General features: G+C 40.9%; 1 protein-coding gene across 2 annotated transcripts in view; it reads left to right on the top strand.

Moving 5' to 3' along the window:
* The first annotated feature begins 2,257 nt into the window (after positions 1-2,257).
* The window catches only part of NT5DC3 (5'-nucleotidase domain containing 3), a 28,610-nt gene continuing 8,020 nt past the window's right edge, over positions 2,258-22,847 (top strand). Inside the window, exons 1-7 of one of the 2 annotated variants that reach the window (XM_069807453.1) lie at positions 2,258-2,386; positions 11,169-11,353; positions 14,910-14,984; positions 15,507-15,562; positions 19,188-19,278; positions 20,936-21,073; positions 22,616-22,676. In XM_069807453.1, coding sequence (XP_069663554.1) covers positions 11,186-11,353; positions 14,910-14,984; positions 15,507-15,562; positions 19,188-19,278; positions 20,936-21,073; positions 22,616-22,676 — 589 coding nt within the window. In that variant the 5' untranslated portion in view covers positions 2,258-2,386; positions 11,169-11,185. Of the gene's footprint in view, positions 2,387-7,544; positions 7,775-11,168; positions 11,354-14,909; positions 14,985-15,506; positions 15,563-19,187; positions 19,279-20,935; positions 21,074-22,615; positions 22,677-22,847 lie in introns of those variants that run through there. The other variant, XM_069807452.1, reaches the window with a different exon arrangement.

Here is a 22,847-nt window from a genome sequence, read left to right on the forward strand (position 1 = left end):
ATGTAGACTTGAAGGTTGTTACAACAGGCTTTTTTTTCTTTGTTTTGAAATTTCAAGTAGAGATTGTCTAGGAAATAGTATAGGTTGTTAATTAAACTATTCTGGTTTGGAACGGGGACTGGCAATGGGAGGCTGTGTCCTGTGTGCTACAAGTGACCCTCTGAAAATCTGCTTGGCTGTGGCTAGGTCGCAAGTCTCTGCAGAACTGCAGTTTGCATGTGCTCAACAGGGACTTGGCAGGACCCTGAGGGTGCCACTGTGCGAAGCCACAGCGAGCCCAGTGGGCTATAGTATGACATTCATACAAAGCTTGTATTCATATCATGTTTCAATGTAACTTTATTTGATCAGTTAAGTTTATTCAGGCAAAAACCCTGCCCATCAAAAATAATCTTTTTTTTTTTTTTTTAGCCAAAATTTCCTTTTGCTTGCTTGTGTTTTGGGAAAAAAAGTGGTTTTAGTAATTCAGTGCTTGTGGTGTGTGGTTTTTTTTATTACTAGTTTTTTTGGCTTGAGAATTTTTTTGGAGTGAAGGATATTTCCCTTTTTGCTTCTATGCAAGTTACACTTTGCATGGCAAGATTAATCTTTTAGTTGGAGGTTGAGGACAGCTGGCAGAGTTTTCAAGTCATCTCAAGAATAGTAAGAAGTCAGGGCTATATATAAAGTGCTGAGCAGTAAGTGACATAATTATATGATCACCTCACCTAAATTTGTCTGTAAAGGAAATAAAGTTTTATGATATGTTAAGAATTTGAAACCTTATTCAGGTTTCATTAGTCTCTTTAAAGATTGACAGCTGTTCACCATTTTCCCCAAGCTCTTCAAATTTATTGTCAGTGTTATCCCTGCCTAGCTGAGTGAGTGAAAACAATCCAATTCCCCAGGTATAGGGGGAAATCCTGCCAGCTGATGGCTTACAGCCTCTTGTTTCTTGCCTGCTCATAAAATCATTGAAAGTAAGATTATAGGATGAGTGTTTACTGAGCTCTGGTTGGGTATAGTGGGGAAAAAAAACCCCAGTCCTGCTTAGTCTCATGACATGATGTGACGTGTTATGCTGGTAATCAAGTCAGTTGGGGTGGGGGGGAGGTTCTCATGACAGAGCCAAGATAACAAATGGTATGACATCTTCTCTTTCTGCAGCCCCAAGGTGAGGCATGCCTTGGGGAATGAATTTCCTAGCTCCTGCGCTTGAAACTCCTTGGTGGTCACTTTTTGTGAGTGAAAGGGCAGCATCAACTGGTGTAACGTGGAGGATACTCTGGCCCATGCCTGCTTGTCTGTGCAGTCCAGAAATATTCTTTGCTCTTTGAGCTATTCTAATTCAGATTGGTATAATATAGAGATGCCTGAGCTACCTTTCCAGTATTTCTGCCTGGACCAGAAGCAGTTTGGTGTGACAGCACCATGTTCTGTACAGGCTAATTTACTCTGCCCAGAGGCAGATACTTTGAATTATTAGCTAGGAGTGGAATAAATTAGCCCGTGGGAACTCTGGGCTGCTGCAGCTGGATTAGTTTTCAGATGACTTGGAAGCAGTCCATGCACTAGAGACCAGGGCAACCAATTTTTTTGCTAGATACATGTGGGCCCTGCTTCTTTTGGAATGTCATTTGACCAGAGCTTGCTTCCTGGCACTACTACGTGACAGAGCCAGAAAGATGTCCCTCCAGGAACTCCTGCTGGAGGGGTAAAAATGCCCGTGTGAAGTTGTGGCCTGGTGCAAATGCTGAATTTGATAGGTCTTTTTTCCCTTCTGGCAGGTTAGGAATGAATTGTCGGGCACATACTGAAAGTGAGGATAGAAAATCCTCTGTCCTAGTGTAAGGCATGATGAAATTATGTCCTGACTTTCCTAGGACTGATGTCTGCATTTTGGGACTGCCCTGGCCAAATCAAGGGTATATCTACACTTCTTTGGCCACGTGTTTATGACACGTTTACAATGCGAAATTGAATTAGATGTAGTTTCGTGGGGTAGAACAGAGCCCGATGGACTTGTCTTAAGTTCTGGGTATTTTTTATGAGGGTTAAACAAGCTTGTGCAAGAGCTAGTGGGAGCGGTTGGGCGCAGTGCCAGGCAGAGATGTCTAGGATGTGACCCATCTTCTTCCAAACAGTTTGGCTGTCTCTGTACTGTGTTTCTTTGCATTTCCTGTCCACTGTGAATTTAGTTGGAGACCTACTTGGCTGTGTCTGCTTTGCCAGCATTATTATTTTGAGATCTGGTATAAAATATTTTAAGGTTGCTTATTTTTTACCTTGCAGACTGACTTCCCTTTGGACCAGATGCTGGTTAAGTGCTCACCTGTCACATAACAGGTAGCATATACTATACTGGATGGCATTAACAGAGAGGAATGATGGGCTTCTAACTCCTCTGGTAAGTTTGCTCCAAATGTATTTCATGTAAAAAGAAAGGTTCATTTTTTTTTAATTGCCATTTAATCTTCTCCTCAATACAAGACTAGGCTGCAAAGCTAGGAAGTTGGATAAAAGCAGTTACAAAACTTGCATCCCTATTTAGGTTTGCTTGATGCTACTGGATCTGTCTTTTTTCTTTTACTTTTTTTTTTTAAAAGGCTGTACCCATAAGCACAAATTTCCTGTGCCATTTTGAATTGTATTAAAGCATGTTTAGCGTTTTAGCAAGTTTTTAGGATGTCTGATGTAATGGCTAGACTAATGTACCAGAATTCACATGGCAAGGTGCTTGGATGGTAAAATTGTGCCACTTGGGTTACCAGGAAATACCAGGTTTGGATTAAACATTTTCTTCTGGGAGGAGGGATGGCTGACAAATGCTTACCAAGCAGAACTAGTCAGAATCTTCTCTACCCAGCTCCACTACGGGAGTATAACAGTTAAAGTATTCAGCTCCGGTTTATATTGGAGTTTGTGAGGAATGGTACAGAGACTAATGTTTCTGATTTCAATTGCTTTCTTTTTCTACTCGTTTTAACCATGCATTAACATGCATAGATAGTGTGTGCTTATATTCTTGCTTTTCCACATTGGATGTGGCAAATTCATTTCAAATGGTGTTAGTATTACCGCAACAGAAGCGAAGGAAGCAGTAAGTAGCTCGGAAAAGAGATTTTTCTCCAAATAGTTAAAGATGCTTTTCCCAAATAGTTGCACATAAACACAGTTCCACTTATTTTTAAATACCAATACCAAAATGAAAAATGCATAAGAATTTAACGTATGCAAGAATTTTCCATGCAGAAACATTTGTTGCTGGGAGAGGTACTGGCTGGCTAAAGGGACCATAACAGGGTACGGTTTCAAAGAGGATTCGGGTCAATAATGGCTGAAAACTGTTACCAGCATCTGATGGTTCTGTGGCCTTTAAAGAAAAATAATTTTTACAAACACATTTAGGAAGATTTATGTAAGCAGGCAATATATTAAAGATGAAGAAAATAATGTTCTTCAGAATCTTTTAAGGCAGTAAGAAAGACTTCCAATTCTCTCATAAGAGACTGTTTCTGTGTTGTTTTTGCCCATTCTCTGTCAGTCCAAGGTCATTCACCTCTGTAATAAACAACTGTCTGATACAATCTGTCAAATGGTTTTATTGCTTACAAAGCTGTTCCGTTTGGAACATTGTACCGCAGAAGCTGCAGTAAGACATTGTCAGCTTTCCTAGTGTTGCATTTTAATTTCATTCAATGGGACTTTAATGAATTGTAGTATCTCTTAGCCCAGTCCTAGGCTTTACTTGAAGGCTGTACTAGCTGATTAGAAATCCATCCCACAGTCACTTAAATGCAGGAGTGTCTTTATTAGCCAAGTGATTTCTGAGGTGTTGAGAGCTCTCAGTAATCACAGATGTGAGAAGGAGCTGCAGGGCTGAACAGGCTGCAGGGAGATTTGCATGTTTCCCCTGTGTGAACAAAACTATGAAAAGCAAAGAAATTAGATAGTGGTGTAATTATAAATCTAATTTGTCATACATACTATATGTGAAACACTTAACAGGTTCTCAAAGGTGTTTTATGTATGCACATATGGAGATCACATGGCACCTACGTCCTGAACCTGCAACAATATTAACAGAGCTGGTGTTTGTGAACTGGGGATAGTGTGTAGTCTCTCTCTGAATTACTCCTGATGACAAGATTCAGCCAAAAGTAAAACAGTTCGTAAGCATTCTCTTTTTTCTTGAAAGAAATTGTGTATCTTATCCCCACTCAGACCCTAGCTAATCCCACAGGCCCTGAATAGTAAGTAGGATGCCAGATATAAATCAGCGTACATGGTATGTACTTAGCACAAGTGCATGCCTTTTTTGTTTCAGGTCCATGCTATCTCTTGCTCTATCCATGCAGTAAGACAGCCCTCTGAGATTCTTCTTTGAACGCTAATTCTGTGAAACTTTTTATGTTGGGTGTGAGTTCTCTTTTCTTCTTTTTTTTTTTTTTTCCTTTAAATCGGCAGCCATACCTAAACACCTTTCAGTTTCAGTTTGTACCAGGTAAGTGTCATAGGTGTGGTCAATTCTGACAATAACATGAGGGAAAGTCTGGGTTCTTTTGTGCATTGTGTAAAGTACTGGATACATGTTTTTTAGTCATCCTGCAGCTAGGATCACTTGGACTGATCTGATTAAGAAGGTGCATTTAAAGTTACATTAGCCTGTAGGATTATGTGTCACGTTAAGTGCAATTTTAGAAAAAATGTTGTAGGTTGACTTCCTCTACTTCTATATATCCCATTCTGTTTAAATAAAAATTATACAGCTTTTGGAAGAAGGAATGGATCTTCATTTATCTTCTACGGATCCCAAATAAAGACAAATGAATTTCCATGTGTGTTCCTTCATGCCAGTTTACATTACCACATATTTTCCAGTATCTGAGTCATTACTCAGAGCAGCAGCAGACAAGGGAAAGGACAGAGTTGTCTGAAGTTGAGTTGTTAACTTATTTTTAAACACCACTACTTCATGTTTTAGTCTCTAATCTCGCTGCCAACACTTAGGGATTACTTTGATTTGTGTGAATAATCCACTGGCCTAACAGGTCTTCATATGGGAGCAAACACCTCATCAGAGTTGCTTTAGCTAACAGCTACATAAAGGAAACAACTTTTCTTTTTATTTGTATTGCATACATCAAGCATATGTTAGCATTACAGAAGCACGTTGTCTGACATGCAGGGGGAATGATCTTTGAAAGCACTGGAACTAGACACTCAAGCACACATCTCTTTTTATAGGTTAGTCCTGGCTATCTGGGGAGCTAAACACGGACTGTGCAGCAAAAATGGGGGTTCCTACCCACAATATTAGCTTTCACATTCAAGGCCCTGTCTTGCACATGCTTGCAGAAGAAATACGAGTGCTATCATTCTAGTTTGATAGTATAAAAAATAAGTGAATGTGAAAGTTCAAAGCCTTCAGGTTTCAAGGGGTGAGGGACAGTGCTATAGAGCACTGTATTGTCTTTTTCCAGACCTCTGTTAGAGGTTAAGTATTCTAACTTTAATGCTGGTATCACAGTAGGGGAACATAAATCCCTGGCTCTGCAATATTCTCTTACTGCTTATGCCAGAATTGCAACACCTCCGTTGACTGCTGGAAATGGCTTCTCTGTTGCTGCTCCTTCTTGTATTATTCAGAGCCATTCTTGTAGCTCTTCTTGAGAATGCCTCACCTACCAATGTGGTTATTGTTCACGATATTTATAGTCTTGGGACTTGGAGGCTAGGCTAGGCTGTGTTCAGGAGAAGAACAATGTGCCTTTTTCTATCAATTTCAATCAAATTGCGCGTGGGATTAATTAGCCAATAGGCTGGAGTGAAAAAGCTGTCCAGTCCTAATGCATTTTTGTTTTGTTGCAGGTGATTGATTTAATTAGGAGTTGGGGTGACAAGAAAACCTACAATACCCCAGAACTATGCTATGAATTCAGAATGACTTTCACAGAGTCTCCTAATTTCATAGATGACTTAATTTTTTCTTTTTTCTAGTTGTACATGGAAAGTCTGGTGTGGAAAGGTTAATGGGAGTTTTAATTTTCTCTGCCCCGGGGTGTTGTAGTGAAAGAATTCTGTAAAAATCATCTCTGACTAGAAGGATCAGAGAAAGCAAGTACCAGATTAGAAGGTCTCTATGAAGTTGTCTTTCCTCTCGCCTTGTCTGTTTTCTAAATATTGACCATCTTGTTCTCTCTTTGTTCCCAGAATTTATTGTGATGGATTCATAGTAATGTATACCAGAATACCATATTGCAATAATAAAATGACAATGTTAACGTAAATGATAATGTAGGAACTTTGGTGAAAGCTGTATCTGGTCTCCACAGATACCCTACAGACTTCCCAGACTTGGTTATCGGACTTTTGGCAATCACAATTGTAATGTCAGTCAAGAACTCAGCCTCGGTGGGAAGGACAGACCACCCAGCTACCCACTGACAGACACTTTGAAATCTAAGGCTTGTTTTTCTTTCAGTTTGTTGTGGTTTTGCCTGTAAAAATGAGGTGGGCGTCATTCTTTGTAAAAAAGAGAGTGCTCAGAGTAGTATTTAGTCTGAAATCCTTCAGATTTTTATCGGATTGCTGCTTTAGAGATGTATGGGGAGGAATGGCTGAGTAACTTCCAGACATAAGTTACAATGGGTTACATGGATCTCCTTGGTGTAAGAACAAGCTGTGTTAACTGTATTGGAAAAAGAATTATGTTCCTTTTGTTGTAAAGAGAGTTTCTGAGCACATCAGGAATTCAGCATGTGGAGCTGTAACCTTTCTGCTGTGGAAGTGGTCTGGCCTTTGTTCTTCTTCATCCATGCGTCATCTAAATTTTTTTTTACAAGCATTAATAGGTATGGTTCAAGTTCTCAGACTGTCAGGGTCTACAGCTATCAGTGGCAAGTGTTTCACAAGGAGCTGGGGGCCTCAAAACAGCACTAGGGCTTCTGCGGATTTCACGGTATTCTTTGTATTACACACTTTATATCCAGCTTACGTTTTGATCTTATTTTGATCGTGGATGGAAGCAGGTGTATATAGCACTTCTCAAGAGCACACTGGCTGGAAAAGTATTTGCTGTTGAGGTGGCGTTTGTTGGGAAAGAATCCCAGGCCCCTCCTAGCACAGCCAGAGAGCGGAGGAGCAGCGGAGGTGCGAAGTCGGGGTCCGTTCCCCACGCAGCTCCACTTGCCCTTGACCCGAGCGATCAGCCTTCAGCAGTTACCGATAAAATGCTGCCGGCGGTTGCGGACGGCGGGGGGGGGAAGTCGCTTTCCCTCGGTGGGACGGCAGACCTGAGGGCAAGGGCCCCAACCACCCCTGGGTTAGGTTAGCTCCCCCGCCCCCGGGGCCGTGCCTGCTAGCCTCAGCCCTTTAGCAAAGCCGCTTCCCGGTGAAGCCAAACCACCAGCCCCGCAACCCAGCGCTGTGGAGGTGAGGCCGGGGCTCTACGGGGCCGCTCCCTCCCTCCCGGCGGGGACCACGCTACCTGCCGCCGGGCCGGGCCGTTCCCCGCCTCCCGCCTGGCCGCGGCCCCGGGGCGGAGCCCGAGGAAGTGACTTCAGCCGGCGGCGGAGCGGCGCGGCGCGGCGGGGCTGAGCGGGGGAGCGGAGCATGGCAGCGGCGGCGGCGCGGTCCCTGCTGCTGGCGGCGGGGCGGGGGTGCCGGGTCCCGCCCGCCGCGGGGGCCGCTCCCTACTGCACTGTGGCCCCGCAGGAGAGGCGGCAGGCGCCGCCGCCCGACATGAAGGGTTACCTGTGGTCGCGCTACAAGGAGGCCAAGAGAGTCACCAAGGGTGAGCGGCGGGGCCCGCGGGCGGCAGCGGTAACGGCTCCCCCCGCCGCGCCAGCCATCCTCCTCCTCCTCCTCTTGCTACCTCAGGTCGGCGTGCCGCCGGTCCTGAAGCGAACAAACGCGTGTTGGCGGCTCGGAGAGGAGGAGCGGCGAACGCTGTGGGAGCCCTTGCGGCAGCGTGAGGGGTTCTGGGGGGTCCTCCGGGGCGGGGGGTCTCCCCGTGGTGAGCTGCCGTGGGTCCGACCGCCCCCGCGGTCGTCGCGGCTCCGGTGAGGAAGCGCTCTCCCTTGTGGTGGTCCCCAGTGCTCTGCCAGTGTCAAACTGGGTAAGGCCGTCGCCTCGGTGGGTCCTGAGGGCCGGGCACCCGGCGGACAGGCGCTGCTGGGGGCGGCTGCCCCTTCTTGTTGCCCTGCTCTGAAGAAGGGGCCCAGCCCGCCAGACCACCCGCCGTCTGACCCAGCGGGGCTGTAGCTGCCCCCAGGTGTCTCGGGGGAGACGGCTTTCCTACGGCGTGGCTCGAGGTGGCTGGCGTTGGGGATGTGTGGGGTGTGGAGAAAAGCAAACGTAAAAACAAAAATCAGGAGATGGGTCGTCTGTTTGAGGGGCTTTCCGCAACAGGCTGCTCTTCCAGAAAGTTGAAATGCTGTGAGGTCTCGGATGACTCTTTTCGTTTTGTCTGTGGTTCCACTAAAACACCGTGAAGTGTTGAAGCCAGGGTAAAATGCTAATGATACATGCGTGTCTCTGGGAAGCTCTGTTCTTCAGCCCACCAAGGCAAAAAGTTAAGGGCCAAATACTTGCTTGGAGCTTGCTTGCTTCTGCCCTTGCTCCGATGGGAAGAGTATTACCAAGGTGCTTGACTATGTGATGTTTTCAGAGAGCCGAAAGAGAAAGGGGCAGCGTGTGTTCTGCAATGTCAGGTGGGCAAGCTTGTCCTGTAGTTGCAATGGGTAATGCTGTAGTCTTGCATGTTTTGCCCTTAAAAAAAAAAAAAGTGTATATATGTAGTGTATCAGCCTGCACTTCATAGTCTTGAGGATGAACTGGGGCTTGACTGTGCTGGCAACAAACGTAGTGTTTGCAAACATAAAATAGTGGCAACGTTTCACGAGTGAAATAAGAAGCCATGTTACAGATCTCAGAAGAATGTTATGGACTTTGGAGGGTGGGATGAGGGTTAGGAGGAAGAGAGTAAATGCCTTTTATTTTGAATCTTTTTTTCTTTTCCTGTTTTTGGAATTAACTTTTTCTTATAATAAACCACACCCAGAAAATACTTAAGAGCTGAGGTTAGAGAGTAGGGTAATGTTAAGAGACAATAAGTCAGTCAGTGGGTGTGGGTTGGCGAAAGACGAGGCAAGTGCTTCTAGAATAATTCAGAATGTTTTATTACAGCCGAAGTCACCCAATGGCTTCAAGTATGTGACGTTTCACTTAGTTACAGTGTTAGGATGACAAAGCTGTCCTGATTTTTGACCCAAGGTTTATAGCACTTGGGATGCTGTCTGCCAGCCAGAACATCTAAGAGCTACAAACTGTTTATACTGTCTGAAAACAGACAGGCGCTAGTCAAGTTTTTTTTTTTTAATCTGAAATATCGTTATATAAAAATATCTTTATTTTTAAAACAAGTGTTGACTCACCAGGCTGCACAATTGAAGTCTGAAAAAAAACTTTAACTATAATACAGAAATGGGCGTTGTAACGTGATTTTGGAAGTTCACTCAAAACTGTGGTTATGACTTCAAGTTAATTAAATGATTCATGGCCCTTTTTATGGAGTAAGAGTATTTGCCTTAATAGCAGCATGTCAGATTGCATTTGATTATTTGTTACCTCAACTGAAAATAACATTTGTCTCCTGTATTAGTATAAGCAGTGACTGGAGATAGTAGGAGCTCATGTTTTGATTGAGGCTTATTTTGTTAAATCCCCTGAAATGAAAGATACAGCTCTTCATGTCAGATTAAGCATGGGGAACTCCTGGGATCTTTTTTGGTGAAAGAGATGCTGGACTTTATTTGAAACTTGGAATTAAACTCTATGAAATTGCTGTTATTTCTCTCTCTTAAAAATTAAAAGACTTGGATATCTGCATCTGATGAAGTTGAATGGTTTCAGGTTACTGTCTGTTATTGGGCATTTGTAGAAGTTTCTTATTGTATCTGCCTGTCAGCTGTGCAGCAGTCTAAGGCATTGCTTTTACAAATGTTATTTCCCTTTCTATGAGTTGGCCAGAGTTTTCAAAACGGAGCGCTATCTTTCTAACAGATCTGGAATCCCCACCCCTACCTGCCCTGTTGAGATGGTTTCCTCCCATGGTGGAGCACATAGTCTATCTGTCCTCAGAGCTGAAGATGCTGAGATAAGCTTGACTGATTCCTTCTAGACTTTTACGTAGAAAGTAACCAAACAAAGCATAGTCCCTTTAAACTCACCCTTCCAAGCACAGAGTTAAGATGAAAACTCCCCTTTTTTCCACTAGTAGGGATAAAGATCATGTATGGGAAGGGAAGGAAGGAAAACATGCTCATGTTTTATGCTTCCAGGAGGGTAGCATTTAGCCTCCTAATGTTGCTCCTTAAAGTTTTCTAAACAAGAAATACAAACATCCTTAATACTTAGGTTGGTGTTGGTCCTAAAGTTACTAAATATGTTACAGCTCTATGTAAGTGGTCTTAACTTCCCAGTATACTTTTCAGACAAATATCAAAAGAAACATACCCTTAAAAATGGAAGTGATTTACACACGGTAGGTACATGTGTGTGGAGAATAAGCAGAATATTTTTGGTTTCCTGATTTGCTAGAAGGTTAATAAGCATAGCGATGTGTATGTAACTGTTGTTTGGAAGGTATGGCAATCGCATAAAGTTTACTTACTGAGTTGAAACTGAGTAATGTGGTAACCTTGAAATGGTGAAGCAAAAGAAATTAAAGCAATGTCAGATTAAAACAACGTCAGTTCTGCTTCTGGGGCAGGAGCTGGACCAAATAAAGGGAGGAGAAGGCAAGGCTCCTATAATAATAATAATCCTCCAACTCCAAAGCTCATTTTCAAAAGCAGTAATATGTGTCTTAATGGAGTTAGCAAAAAAATTATATATATCGAGTCTAGGGCGCTCTGATGAGCAAGATGCCAAAACGTATCTTCTCTCTTACTTGAACTGTACAGAGAAAAGTGTGCTTCAGATAAAAACTATGGGTCACCAAGACAAGTTAGGGACAGCATTTTCAATAGCATCATATTAAAGATTACCTCATTGGTATGAATTAGTTTGATAGTTTCCGTCATCATTTATCTATATTTAGAAATTGCTAATGGATTTCTATGTATTTATTTAAATGAAACTATAAGGCTGGTATAACTTTTTTTTTTTCTCTCCCCTGTTCCCAGAGTTGGTTCCTTCAATTATGAGTAACATGCTGAATCCAGATGCTATTTTTTCAAACAATGAATTGAGCCTGTCAGACATTGAAATTTATGGTTTTGATTATGACTACACATTGGTCTTTTATTCTAAACATCTGCACACGCTGATCTTCAATGCTGCTCGAGATCTTCTTATTAATGAGCATCGGGTAAGTAAAATTAATGGAATAACAATAAACTTAGGAATAAAGCGTATAATCAATAATTTCTAACTAAGAAGGGCATAGCTCATCTTTTCATGCCTCAGTCCTAGCTTGGTTCCCTTATAAGACATTTTGTACAACAGCTACATATGAACCACAGAAGTCCTGGTTTATTCTCAGCTGCAGTTTTGAGCAGAGTGCAATCTGATGACTGTTAAGGAATAGAGTTTTGTTTGTTTTATTTTTTTAATGTAGTGGTGTGGGTTTTGTTTTTTTCCTGATTGTCAATTATTGGAGTCACCCTAATAAATAAGCTTAAAAGTTACCATTACTCTGTTTTAGGCGCTGCTGTGAGTGCAGTGATTAACTTCCATATGAAATATTTTTAGCCTGACTTCTTAGGAGGCCTTTGATTGCACTGTGTACTTGCAAGGTGCGCTGTACGTGCCTGGTGTTTCAACTGAGTTAGCTGAAGGGGCAGCGCGTACAGTGATGCTGTAATCAGAGGCTGGATACAAGAGATACCCAAGTAAGTTTTCAGCTCAGTAGTCCACGAAGAGGGGACATTGCCCTGTTGCCTCACCAAGCACTGTGTTTGCATCGGTGACCTGTTGACATCCAAGCAGCTTGGAGCTGGTTGGTGCATAGTTTGGGGATGGGAGAAGTTACTGTGTGTTGGGAAGCAGGGGAGAGATGGGTGACTTGGGAAACTAAAGGCATTACAGGGAAAAAGACTGGAGAAAACGTGGACTGAAAGAGGCAAAGTTTATTGAACTGTAGGACTTGCAGGAAAATAGACAAAAAGTCCACAGAGTAACTTACTTAATAAAACTGCTTGTATATTTTATACAACCTAAATCTGAATGGGTGATGGTGTTCTACTTTTGTATTTGAGTCTAAAGGTTAGGAGCTATATATAAACATCTATAAATATCCCTGGAAGAAGAACAAAACTTCATGGGCACTACAAGCATACACAACTTGATCCCCCTAAGATTTTGGCAGGTCTTGGTAGCAATTTCTGTAGGATTAAAGCTACGTGGTTCTTGCAAAAAACAGTGTTACTGTAGGAGTCAAGACTAATTCTTGTAGACAAAAATTCCAGCGTTGCTCTGCCTTTACTATTTGAATGAATTTAGGTAGTAATAACTTTCCGGTTTGTCTCAAACTCTCTTGAGTTCTAGTAAATGAATCTGTAATTAGTTTTTGAGACAGCTTGTGGAAATATATCATCTCCCATTGAAATTTATTGAGGGACAAGAGTTTTCATTAATGCTATCTCTGTAGCTGCTTATACTGTTGCTCTTGCCTTTAACATTAGAAAAAAATTCTAGATAGTATTGCCCATTATGACTGTCACAGTCAACCTAAAAGGTGGCCAGTTTTGGTCATGGCAGTGTAACGTAATTCATGAAAAATTGCAAAATACAGTGTGGGGAGCAAGGAATTTTGAAGTGTGTCCAAGAGAATAAACATCAATTTAATGCTAATCTTGGAGGTGGCAGCAGGTGTTGAATGTAAACTCTTCCTCTTGGTTTTATTTCTTTCCTAATGTACAGGCCTTATGCCACCTTATCTGGACTGCTGTTTCAGTCCAGATATATGTATTCCTACCAAGATAGTAGAGGGGTAAGCAAACAGTGCAATTTTTATCTTTTTTTTTCTTTTTTTTTTTCTGTTTGGCTTGTAAGGAGGCTTTGATTTATGTGCCAAAGTAGGCTCAATCTTTTTCTCATATGTACTGACATGCATGCAAAGAGACAGCCTTCTAGTAGAATAAAGTAAAGTAGGAAAGTCAAGTATGCAGAAATTTGAAAAAGTCAGAAATTAATTTCCGTGTTCATGCTTGATGTGGCTGCTTTGGGGCATGTCCAAAACACTGTAGTTTCTAATTGATCACATTCCATATCTTACCCTGATGTTTTCCCTTCTTTCTTCTGCTTCCATGTTCCCTGGCCAAATCTACACATCTTCCCAACCCGTCTGTAGGCTTCTGATGCTGTTCCTCATTCAGATCAGTAGCATCCCCCACATTTTCTGAAAGTGGTAGTAGGGATGATAGTTCAGAAGTTAGGAGAAAGGACTGTTTTCTTTAACTGTAGATGCCTGTGCTCAGTACAGGCATGATCTACAAGCAGTTGCAGAGCAAGTCCTCCTCAGCATAGAGAAAAACTTTGTGGAGAAATTGCTATTCATTTTTTGTAAACGTAGCTAGAGCCTCTGTTGAAGCTGTATAATCTACTTTTTTTCCCCGAAGGCTTGTAAATTAGCCACGTATGTATGGAGATTGTTGTAGAGAAGGTGGAGAATGTGCCCGAGATACATTTGTCAAGTTCTACGACTGCTGTAGCCTGTGGGAGGGAAATGAAGGATTGCCTTTCAGTTGGTTAATCAAAGGAACGATAGTTTACTCAGGCCTTGTCAGAAATGACTGAAGCATTTTACCTTTTAAAAACAAACGAACAAACTCCTTAGCCCAAGGCACACACATAACATTTTTTTCATGGCTAGCCTGTGCTTAAAGCAGGACAAAATTACAGTTGACTGAAAATGGGCTTGTACTGAAAAAATGTTAGAAAACTCTCTAATAGGTGGTGTGAGGTACCTGTGCTATCTGTAAAGAGTCTGAGGAAAGAGTAAATGACACAGACATTGAATTTATGTGCATCTCTAAACAACGTGTTACAAATGCTGTCCAGGGTAAACATGATTGGGTCACTGTGGTGTTCTCCTGAGGCAACTCGCCATGATGGTTTAGTGCCCAACTTGCTTTCAGGATCTGATCTTTATGACACACTGTACCTCAGGGAAAGTCCCTGTTAGGGGAGCCTGGCTTCTCCAGGTAACATTAGCCATTGTGAATTCTCTTCTTCCTTCCTCCCCATTTGTGTTTATTTGCAGTGCACCATATCTTTAAACACCTCTGGGGTCTACATTTCAAACTCAGCAGTCTAAAATCAGGAGTATGATCCGCACTGAGGGAGTCAAAACAGACAGCTGTGCTTCTATTTCTTGCCAAAGATTTTTTTTTGCTCCTGTTAATATTGATGATGATGTATTGTTTTTTCTTTCAATAGAAGTGAACAGTAAATTTCAGGTATCTCTGTAAATTAGGGCATGTTCTTGGGTTTCTAGCTAGAAGGTTGAGTTGGAAACGGTTTGTATAGTCTGTTTCATGGGGAGACTTCACAATGCAAGGTAACTCAGCTATTAAATTTTAGGAAGTTAATAAAATTTTGTTTGTTTTTCAAAGGTGCATGTATCAAAATAACTTTTTGAACAAGAGGCTAATGTTCAAAGGTGATCACTACAGAGTACCTGGATGTCCAACTTTAGGTACCATTCTTCACTTAGATTTGAAACAATGACCTTGAATTCTGGAAAAATGTTTGACTTGTCTTGCGCTCTACATATGTTCCTGCAAATATCACCAACCTATCAACAAGCCTCTTAATGACTAGTGAAAATGAGAAGCATAGAAAACTTAGGCTTCTAAAATTCTACAGAAGCAATTTTTTATTTATTATGAATTTAAAATCAAATCATTGCTCTCTTTTCTTAGTATCCTGCAGAAATAAGAAAATATGATTATGATCCCAATTTTGCAATCCGAGGACTTCATTATGATGTGCACCGGGTATGTATAAATAACTTTGTGATGAGTTATGTAGTGCTGAGAACCTAGCCAAAGAAAATAAATAGGGCTTTTAAGTCTTCCAACTTTTCACTCTGTCTTGATATATAAGGATTTTGTTTCATATTTTTCTCTTTCATAGCAAGCTTGTGTGGGTGTGGTTTTTTGTTTTTTTTTTTAATAGCTCTTAAGTAGAAAATGTTTTGGGTGTTCTGTTTTCATGGTGGATGGGGAAAGACAACATAGAGTGCAACAGAATAAACCTAAGGAGGCATCTGCTAGTAGGAAAAGTTATTTCTTCATGACTTAGCTCAGGTCACTGGACAGTGTTTCCTTGGTGATTTGGCAAGCCCTAGGTAAAATTCATTAATAAAAGTATTTTGGAAGCTATGAAGGAAGTTGAACTGAAGGTGCTCAGGCATTCTTGAGACAGAAAGGTTATAGATAAAATTGCTTTGATTTTTATAATTTCATGTCAAATAGTTGACATGATAAAAACTGATGTTTTTTCCTCCCCCCCGCAAGGCATTATTAATGAAGATTGATGCTTTTCATTACATTCAGCTGGGAACAGTTTACAGGTGGGTAAAATTATTTCCTATTTATAATAAAAATGTATACTCTTATTTTTTTAATCTCTTAGTTGCATTTATTAGTGTACATCTTAGGTTCTTATCAGGAACAGTGCCCTGACAAGCACAGACATGAATGAACGTTGCAGTCTTACTGGAAAGGGGTTTCTTTGCACCTCTGTGTGTACACACAGACATGCACACACGTTTACTGACTGATAGAGTACAGCTGATTCCCCAGTTCAGAGCTGGGGAAGTTGGCAAGCTGGTTGGTCACATAGTGCTGACTCACTTTGTTTCCGGCTGTTAAATTGGCTGAAAGACATCTAAAAATATGCCGATGACTTCTCTGCAGTTGCTTTCTGTGTAAATAATTGTCACAGAGTGCCTGTTAGCATGACTTCGGTGTGGTTGTAGAGACACTGGAGAGGTCTTGTTGTGTTTGCACAGAGCTTTTAAATTTGGACACATCAACCACATCATACTTACAGAATGGAGCACAACTGCTTTGTGCCCGCACAGCCTGACGCTTTTTCAGTTTACTGAATTGATGTAAAATTGGCAATCTCTGTGCTGTGCTTCATTACATGACCTAGACATACTGTATGTGATCTTTGACTGGAGAGTTTTTAGTATGGCTTAGTTTGCTGTAATGAAGCAGTACTCATTTGACTGACACGAACACCACACTTGGTACCAGATCTTATATTAAACAAGAAGCCTGAGCACCTTTCTTAACGTCATTGGACAAAAAGTTTTCTTTTGGGGCCAAAAGATAATGTAACCTTGAATTGATTTACTATGGGGGACTGTATATGGTAGTATGAAATGATAATAACGTGCTTGTTACTTCTTTTTGTTTGCCAGTCAGGCAGATGGGTAGATGATTCAGCTGTAGTCGTTGATCTGCTATTTTATGAGTTATGTCTGAGATGCCCTTTGGGAGAGAGGAGAGTAAGGGAAGGAAAATGAAAGAGGAAACAAGGTGGCATGGTCCAGCTTATGCTGTCAACATAGTAGCTATCTAAAGCTGCCAAAACAATGTGTTCTGTATGTATCATCAGAGTCTGAGTGAAACTTTATACCATCTATTTGAGTGTTTTATACATGCTGATGTGGAATAATTCTTGTGTGTTTAAACTGACAAAACCTGTTCCTGTGGTTTTTGAAGGAATCGTTTATGCAGGGCTAGGAGGGAACCAGAGAACTCAGTGTGAAGGTCACTGAATGTAAGATTCATTTAAAAAGGCTGTCACATTTTTACATTTTTCACTGTGAAAAATGCTAGTTTGCTAGATTAAAGGCTAGGTGAAGTAATCAAACTACATTTATCTGTAGAGGTATGTAGTAGAAATATTAAGAATGGTATGAATGGAAACGTGTATGTGTGAGAGCACCAGAAGAAATGTTGATAGAAGGGACAAAAGGATGGCATGCGTTGGTGGTACCTGGATCGGTTGGTCATCAGGATATCATCACATCTGCATGCTGTTTCTGCAAACACCTGTATGGGGATGGGGGAGCAAAAAAGAGGCTGAAGGCTTTGAGAGATGATGTTGGGAAGAACAGTGGTATGACTGGAACTGTATAGTTACCTAGACAAGAAGATGAATGAGTGGTGAGTCCATCAGCAGCGTTGCCTTATGACTCAGAGTGGGACAGAATGAAGAGGCAGGAGATCACAGTTCCTGTCAACTCCTAGTACAAAAGACACATCCAAAGCCAGAACATGATGACCAGTCAAGAAAACTCGAGAGGTGTTGAGATTTGTTGAAGAGCTGGTGTCCCTTGTTCTCCTGTGTCACTCAGAGTAATTCTGGACAGACTGCTAGGCCACACATCTTGGTACTTGTGAGTCTGTGTGATAGTGAGAGTGAAAGCTACCATTTCACTCAGTACTTTCTCTTAATTTTGTTTAAAATATTACCTTTCTCTTCTATGCCAGCACTGAGTTTTGCTGTCAGTTGCTGCATATCTTAGTTCTTGGGTTTTAACCTCCTGCGTGTTCCATGTGCGTGTAAGTCAATTATACAGCTGAAGGTAGCAGGACTGGCCCAGGCGTACAGCCTCATTTGCATTGAGAGGTGTAAGCAGTTCTGGTATCCCTCTAACAATGTGTGTCTCCAAGAGCAGCGGTGGGAGCACTGCTGTAGGTGCCATCTGTCCATGCTGTCAGTGGAATGAAATAAACTTTGTAGTTATACAGCTGGACTGTGAACTGTGTCACGACTATGAGTCTTCTGGTAAAACTAATCTGCAGCTTTGCCTACACAGTTGTCTCTTCCCCTCTGCATTTCATGTATGTCTATTTTCCTCTCTTGATTTGTGCTTAAGTAGCTCCTGATCCCCAAGCATTTTATTTAGCAGTATTCAAATACCACTTGGCATAGTTGTCTGCAGACTAGAGGATGAGGCAGTCCTTCTCAATTCTGATCCTATTACTTGGTATATGTTTAATATTTTGGTTGCATTTCTTTGTGTTTACTGCTGTGGAGTGGGTGATGTGGGACTCTGTATGTTACAAAACTAAAGTACTATCTGCCCTGTTTGTGCACAACATGAGCTTGAATGCTGGAGTCCTACCAGCAGTAGCACAGAGCTATGTACAAGTTGATGTAGCATTGAGAAGTGCAGTAAAGGAGCTAGTTAACACGGGACTCTGCTACCATAGCAGCCCTGAGGAAGTTCATGTATCATGCCCTTCCACTGCAAAGCTGGTGTGGATGTTAAACACTGAAAGTACTAGGCTTATTAATTTATTTATTTACTTTTTAATGCCTCACAACACTTCTGGGTGAGACCAAGAAAAGGAGGCACTGAAATCACTGTCTGTCTTAAAAGGCTGCAAAACACCATAAGTAGGCTTGGAAAAAGGGACCAGATGATCTGGTTTTCATTTGTGTTCTTTAACCTTAAGCAAAACCTCAACACTTCTGTGTCCTCTGCTGAGGATGTTTGCATGCCTGCAGTGTTTTAGATGCTTTAGTGCAAGATGCTTGATACTTTAAACATTCAAAACCAAACCAAAGCCTTTAATCTCTTCATAGAAAGAAACTCTGCAGAGAGATGATGTCTCCTACTTCCCCATTTGTTGTTATATTTTTATATTTTAATTACTTGTCAATAATCCTTCAAGTAATCTTAAATTTTGGGAAACTGAACTGTTGATACAGTTTAAAAGAAATTCTTATTTAGTTAAAGGTTGTGTATGTTTTTCTTTCCCTTGAATCTTCAAGGTCATGCTGCAGAATAATCTGGTTTAAACGCTATCACATCATCAGTGCTGTATGAAACAAAGGCAGAGTGAGGAATTACTTTGTGTTAAGAAACTGGAAGCTCTAACTACTTCTTACAAACCCTTGAGGCATAGTTTCAATGGAGACTAATTAGCTCTTTTCCCATAAGAAAGTAAAAAGCGCTTAAAATTGGAATGTGTTTTGTGTGCGTCAGCCTGTTAAATGTTACTTGTTCTGTAAGGAAAAATGCTGGTTTAACTTACAGACTAAAGTGCTCCTATGACATTATCAGTATTTTAATAAGTTCTGGATCTAAGTGTTAATCTGTCGGACTTTCATTTGGTAATTCTTGAAAATTTTAATCTGACTTTTGAATTAAAGCTAATGTTGTTTTCCAGAGGCCTCAGTGTTGTCCCAGATGAAGAAGTCATTGCAATGTATGATGGTTCCCATGTCCCTTTAGAACAAATGAGTGACTTTTATGGAAAGGTAAAACCACAAACTGCTCTTTAAAAAAATTTTTTGGGGTAGCGATGTTTGCATTTTGTTCTTGTTCTTACTAGTTACATTTTCTCAATACATGATTGACTTAGTGCTAGATGTGGATTTTGCCCTCTAAAGTGACAAATATCTTTTTTTTTCTCCTACTTGCTGTAGTTTCTTCTTTCACTGTTCCCTTGCCCAGTCATACAGACAGAGAAGCAGAACATAGGAAAATCAACTGACTTGCTCAGTGTTGCACAGCAAATCTGATAAAGGCTGGGAAATGAACCATATCTGGTGCCTTACCCTGGCTATGTACTTCTTCCTGGTGGTCTAATGGCTTTGCTGATGTAGCAACAAGTAAATGTATGGAGGCATCTCTTGCATACAAGCTGGCAGAGTGATAAGTAAGAGGATTTAACAAAAGATGAATGATAGCAGATAAAACTTTTAAGTTTCAGATGTGACTTTTTGGGGAAGGTTGATCTTGCTGGTAGGTTCCTTCCTCTTTCCTAAATGAAGAATGGTGCTGTCTTTTTAGTAAAAACCAAGTTTATTTTACTTCTTTTACTTATGGATGTTAATTCCACATTGACGTGAAAGACCCTTCATTGTGCTGTGGAGCATTTTGTTGTTCTTGCACTTGTTCTTATTTTAAGGAGCTGAACTTAGAATTTCCAAATCTGGTCTCTGCAGCAGTTCTGAATATCGCCATGGCATTCCCTGTGGGATGCCTTGGTCTCTGCAAGTCTATGCTTTCTTTGATCTTGGAAAGGACCGTGACAGGACAAGAGGCCATGGGCACAAACTGAAATACAAGAGGTTTCCTCTGAACATCAGGAAATGCTACCTTTACTGTGAGGGTGACTGAGCACTGGCACGGGTTGGTTGCCCAGGGAGGTTGTGGGGTCTCCATCCTTGGAGATTCAGAAGCCATCTGGACAAGGTCCTGGGCAGCTGGCTCTAGGTGGCCATGCTTGAGCAGGGGGGTTGGACAAGGTGACCTCCAGAGGTCCCTTGCAACCTCAACCATTCTGTGTTTTTCATCTTGACCAGTGTGCTGGCTTGTGCTGGTTGCTTTACTTCTTTTCTTCTTGAAAAGTATTTGGTTTGTATTTGCTCTTGTATGATGAGATTCTCTACTTTTGTGAAACTTAACTATAGTTACAGCTTTTGCAGACTAGAAATCTTTTTCTCTGTTACTGCATTAGATACTGTAGATTCTTACAACTTTTTATTATTTCTTTTCAAGGAGGTAAATTGTTTTGCAGTCCTAATTAGTATTCCACTTATTAAAAAAAACCCAACCAAACCCAAATAACAAATCCTCCACCCCCATCACAATACCCAGTGCCTCTTATTTATATAAGTGCAAACTTCCAGTGAAGGCCTAAGTCCTTCTCTTGACTTTTAGCTGAGCGCTGTCTTTTATTTGTTTATGAATGAAAATACTGCTATTAAGAGTATTGAGTATTCTTAATCCAACACTTTTGTTGGAGTTATTTTATCGAAAGTCTGTTAGTTTGAAAAGCATCTAAAGCAGTGCAAACAGTGATGACAAAACTGAGTATCTGCAGCTAAGCTGAAGTGTTTATACTGGAAATGTTCTAATCTGAGAAATGCCTGACCTTTTTTTTCTTCTTTTTTCTTCCCACCCCTGTAGAGCTCACATGGAAATACAATGAAGCAATTCATGGATATATTTTCCTTGCCAGAAATGACACTCCTTTCTTGTGTGAATGAATATTTTCTGAAAAACAACATAGACTATGAGCCTGTTCATCTGTACAAAGATGTCAAGGTACTAGCTTTGAAGATTTAGGTAAACCTCTACATTTGTGTGTCTTCTCTCTGAACACTTCAGGAAGCTTCAACCTGTTGTGTCAGCTCCAGTGAAATACCTCAACTTTTAGGTTTTGTATAGAGTAATTATTGCCATCCAGCCATAAAAACGTAAGTAAAATGAAGGCAGACCTTGGAAAAGAAACATTGAATAGTTTGAAATTTGTCTTAAATCTGACATTCTAGGGTTGTTGCTCTTTTTGTAGGTTTGAGGGGTGGATGGGGAAAAGTGAAGAAGCTCTTGTATGTCAGTAAAGCTTCTTTTGATTGTTATTAAACACATACTTTTCTCACTATCAGGAATCGTAAGAGGCTATAGGGAATTCCAGTTAGGAGCTTTCAGTTGTACTGGCAATGTATCTTTGCTAGTATATGATCATTTGCTCTCTCTTGCTTTTGGCATATCTATTTTGCCTGTTGTCCTCTCTTCCTCCTCCAAAAAAATCTAGTAATAATTACTAGAGTGATTTGACCCTCTTGATTCCTCAGGATGTATCCTGCAGTGGAGACGATTTTATGTCATGGTTATTAAAGAACACAAGAGGTCATGCCCAAGTTGATGGTATTTGTCTGCACAGACTTCCCATCCAAAACCTTTTCCTGGCCCCTTGTTGACGTGTATTAAACTTGTGTAGTGTATGTGCAGCATATGTGATGCACCTGAATGTTGAATTTCTCACTTTCCCAAGCAGATTAGCTGGGTTTTAAGAAACTTTTGACCTCTAGAGTAATTTTCTCTTCTGCCTATGGTTACATAGAGTCAGAAGGCTAGTTCTTGTGGTTTCTGCTGAAGTGTTTGTAGAAACTTCTGTACTGGTCAGCATTACCAACATTTTGGAAGCCCTATAGTGGCATTTTTTTGAGGATTTTTAGGACATGCCCCATGTAAGTACCAAAATGGCAGTACCACTGTCCTAAACAAAGCTGTCTGGTGCAGAGCTGGCTCAGGAGAGCTGCCAAATGCTTTCAGAGCACCTTATGAGTACTTTGCTTAAGCATTTAGCTTCTTTCATCTGTTCATAAATTTCTTTTTTTAAATGACCAGGGCATTTGTGAGTGATCATAATCTAAAATCTGTCTCACTTAAAAGCTTTTGTTTTGTGGGTTTTTGTTTTGTTTTGTTTTTTTTTGCAAGAGGAAGGGAATGCATTCTGCTCTAAAGGTCATTGGAAATCTGCGATGACTCTGCTTCTGCAGAGGGCTTTCACCCTGCTTCACCCTTCTGAGCTCCCTTTCACAGTTGTTATGTAAAACAGCTCCTGTGCTATACAGTTTTTTACTTCCCAAAAGCATGAAGTTAGTTTCTCGGAGGACGGGCTTACTCTTTGTCTAGTGGTGACATATATATAATGAACATCACATGGCTTTTCTGTAAAGTTGAAAGTGTAATTCAGAGAAAGGATTTGTTTTAAAAACGAATTACTACTGCTGTGCAGTGAGCGTGGTTTTTATACTTGAAAAGATTTTTCAGTTCTTTAGTGCTCTGTTGCTTTCCTGACAGGATTCAATCAGGGATGTCCACATCAAAGGAATAATGTACAGAGCAATTGAAGCAGATATTGGTAAGTACTAATGAGATCATCTATCAAAGCTTTTTTCACTGGTAGTATAATGATCTTTCTGGCTTCCTTGTTTAAGATTACAAATTCTAAATTTTAAAGCTTGAAAGAGTTATTTCCACTTGTCTGAGGTGCCTTTGTTAAGTATAACCTTATGTTCTGAGCCCTTGGTTG

Source organism: Haliaeetus albicilla, chromosome 19 (genome assembly GCF_947461875.1).
Source record: "Haliaeetus albicilla chromosome 19, bHalAlb1.1, whole genome shotgun sequence".
Lineage (NCBI taxonomy): Eukaryota > Metazoa > Chordata > Aves > Accipitriformes > Accipitridae > Haliaeetus > Haliaeetus albicilla.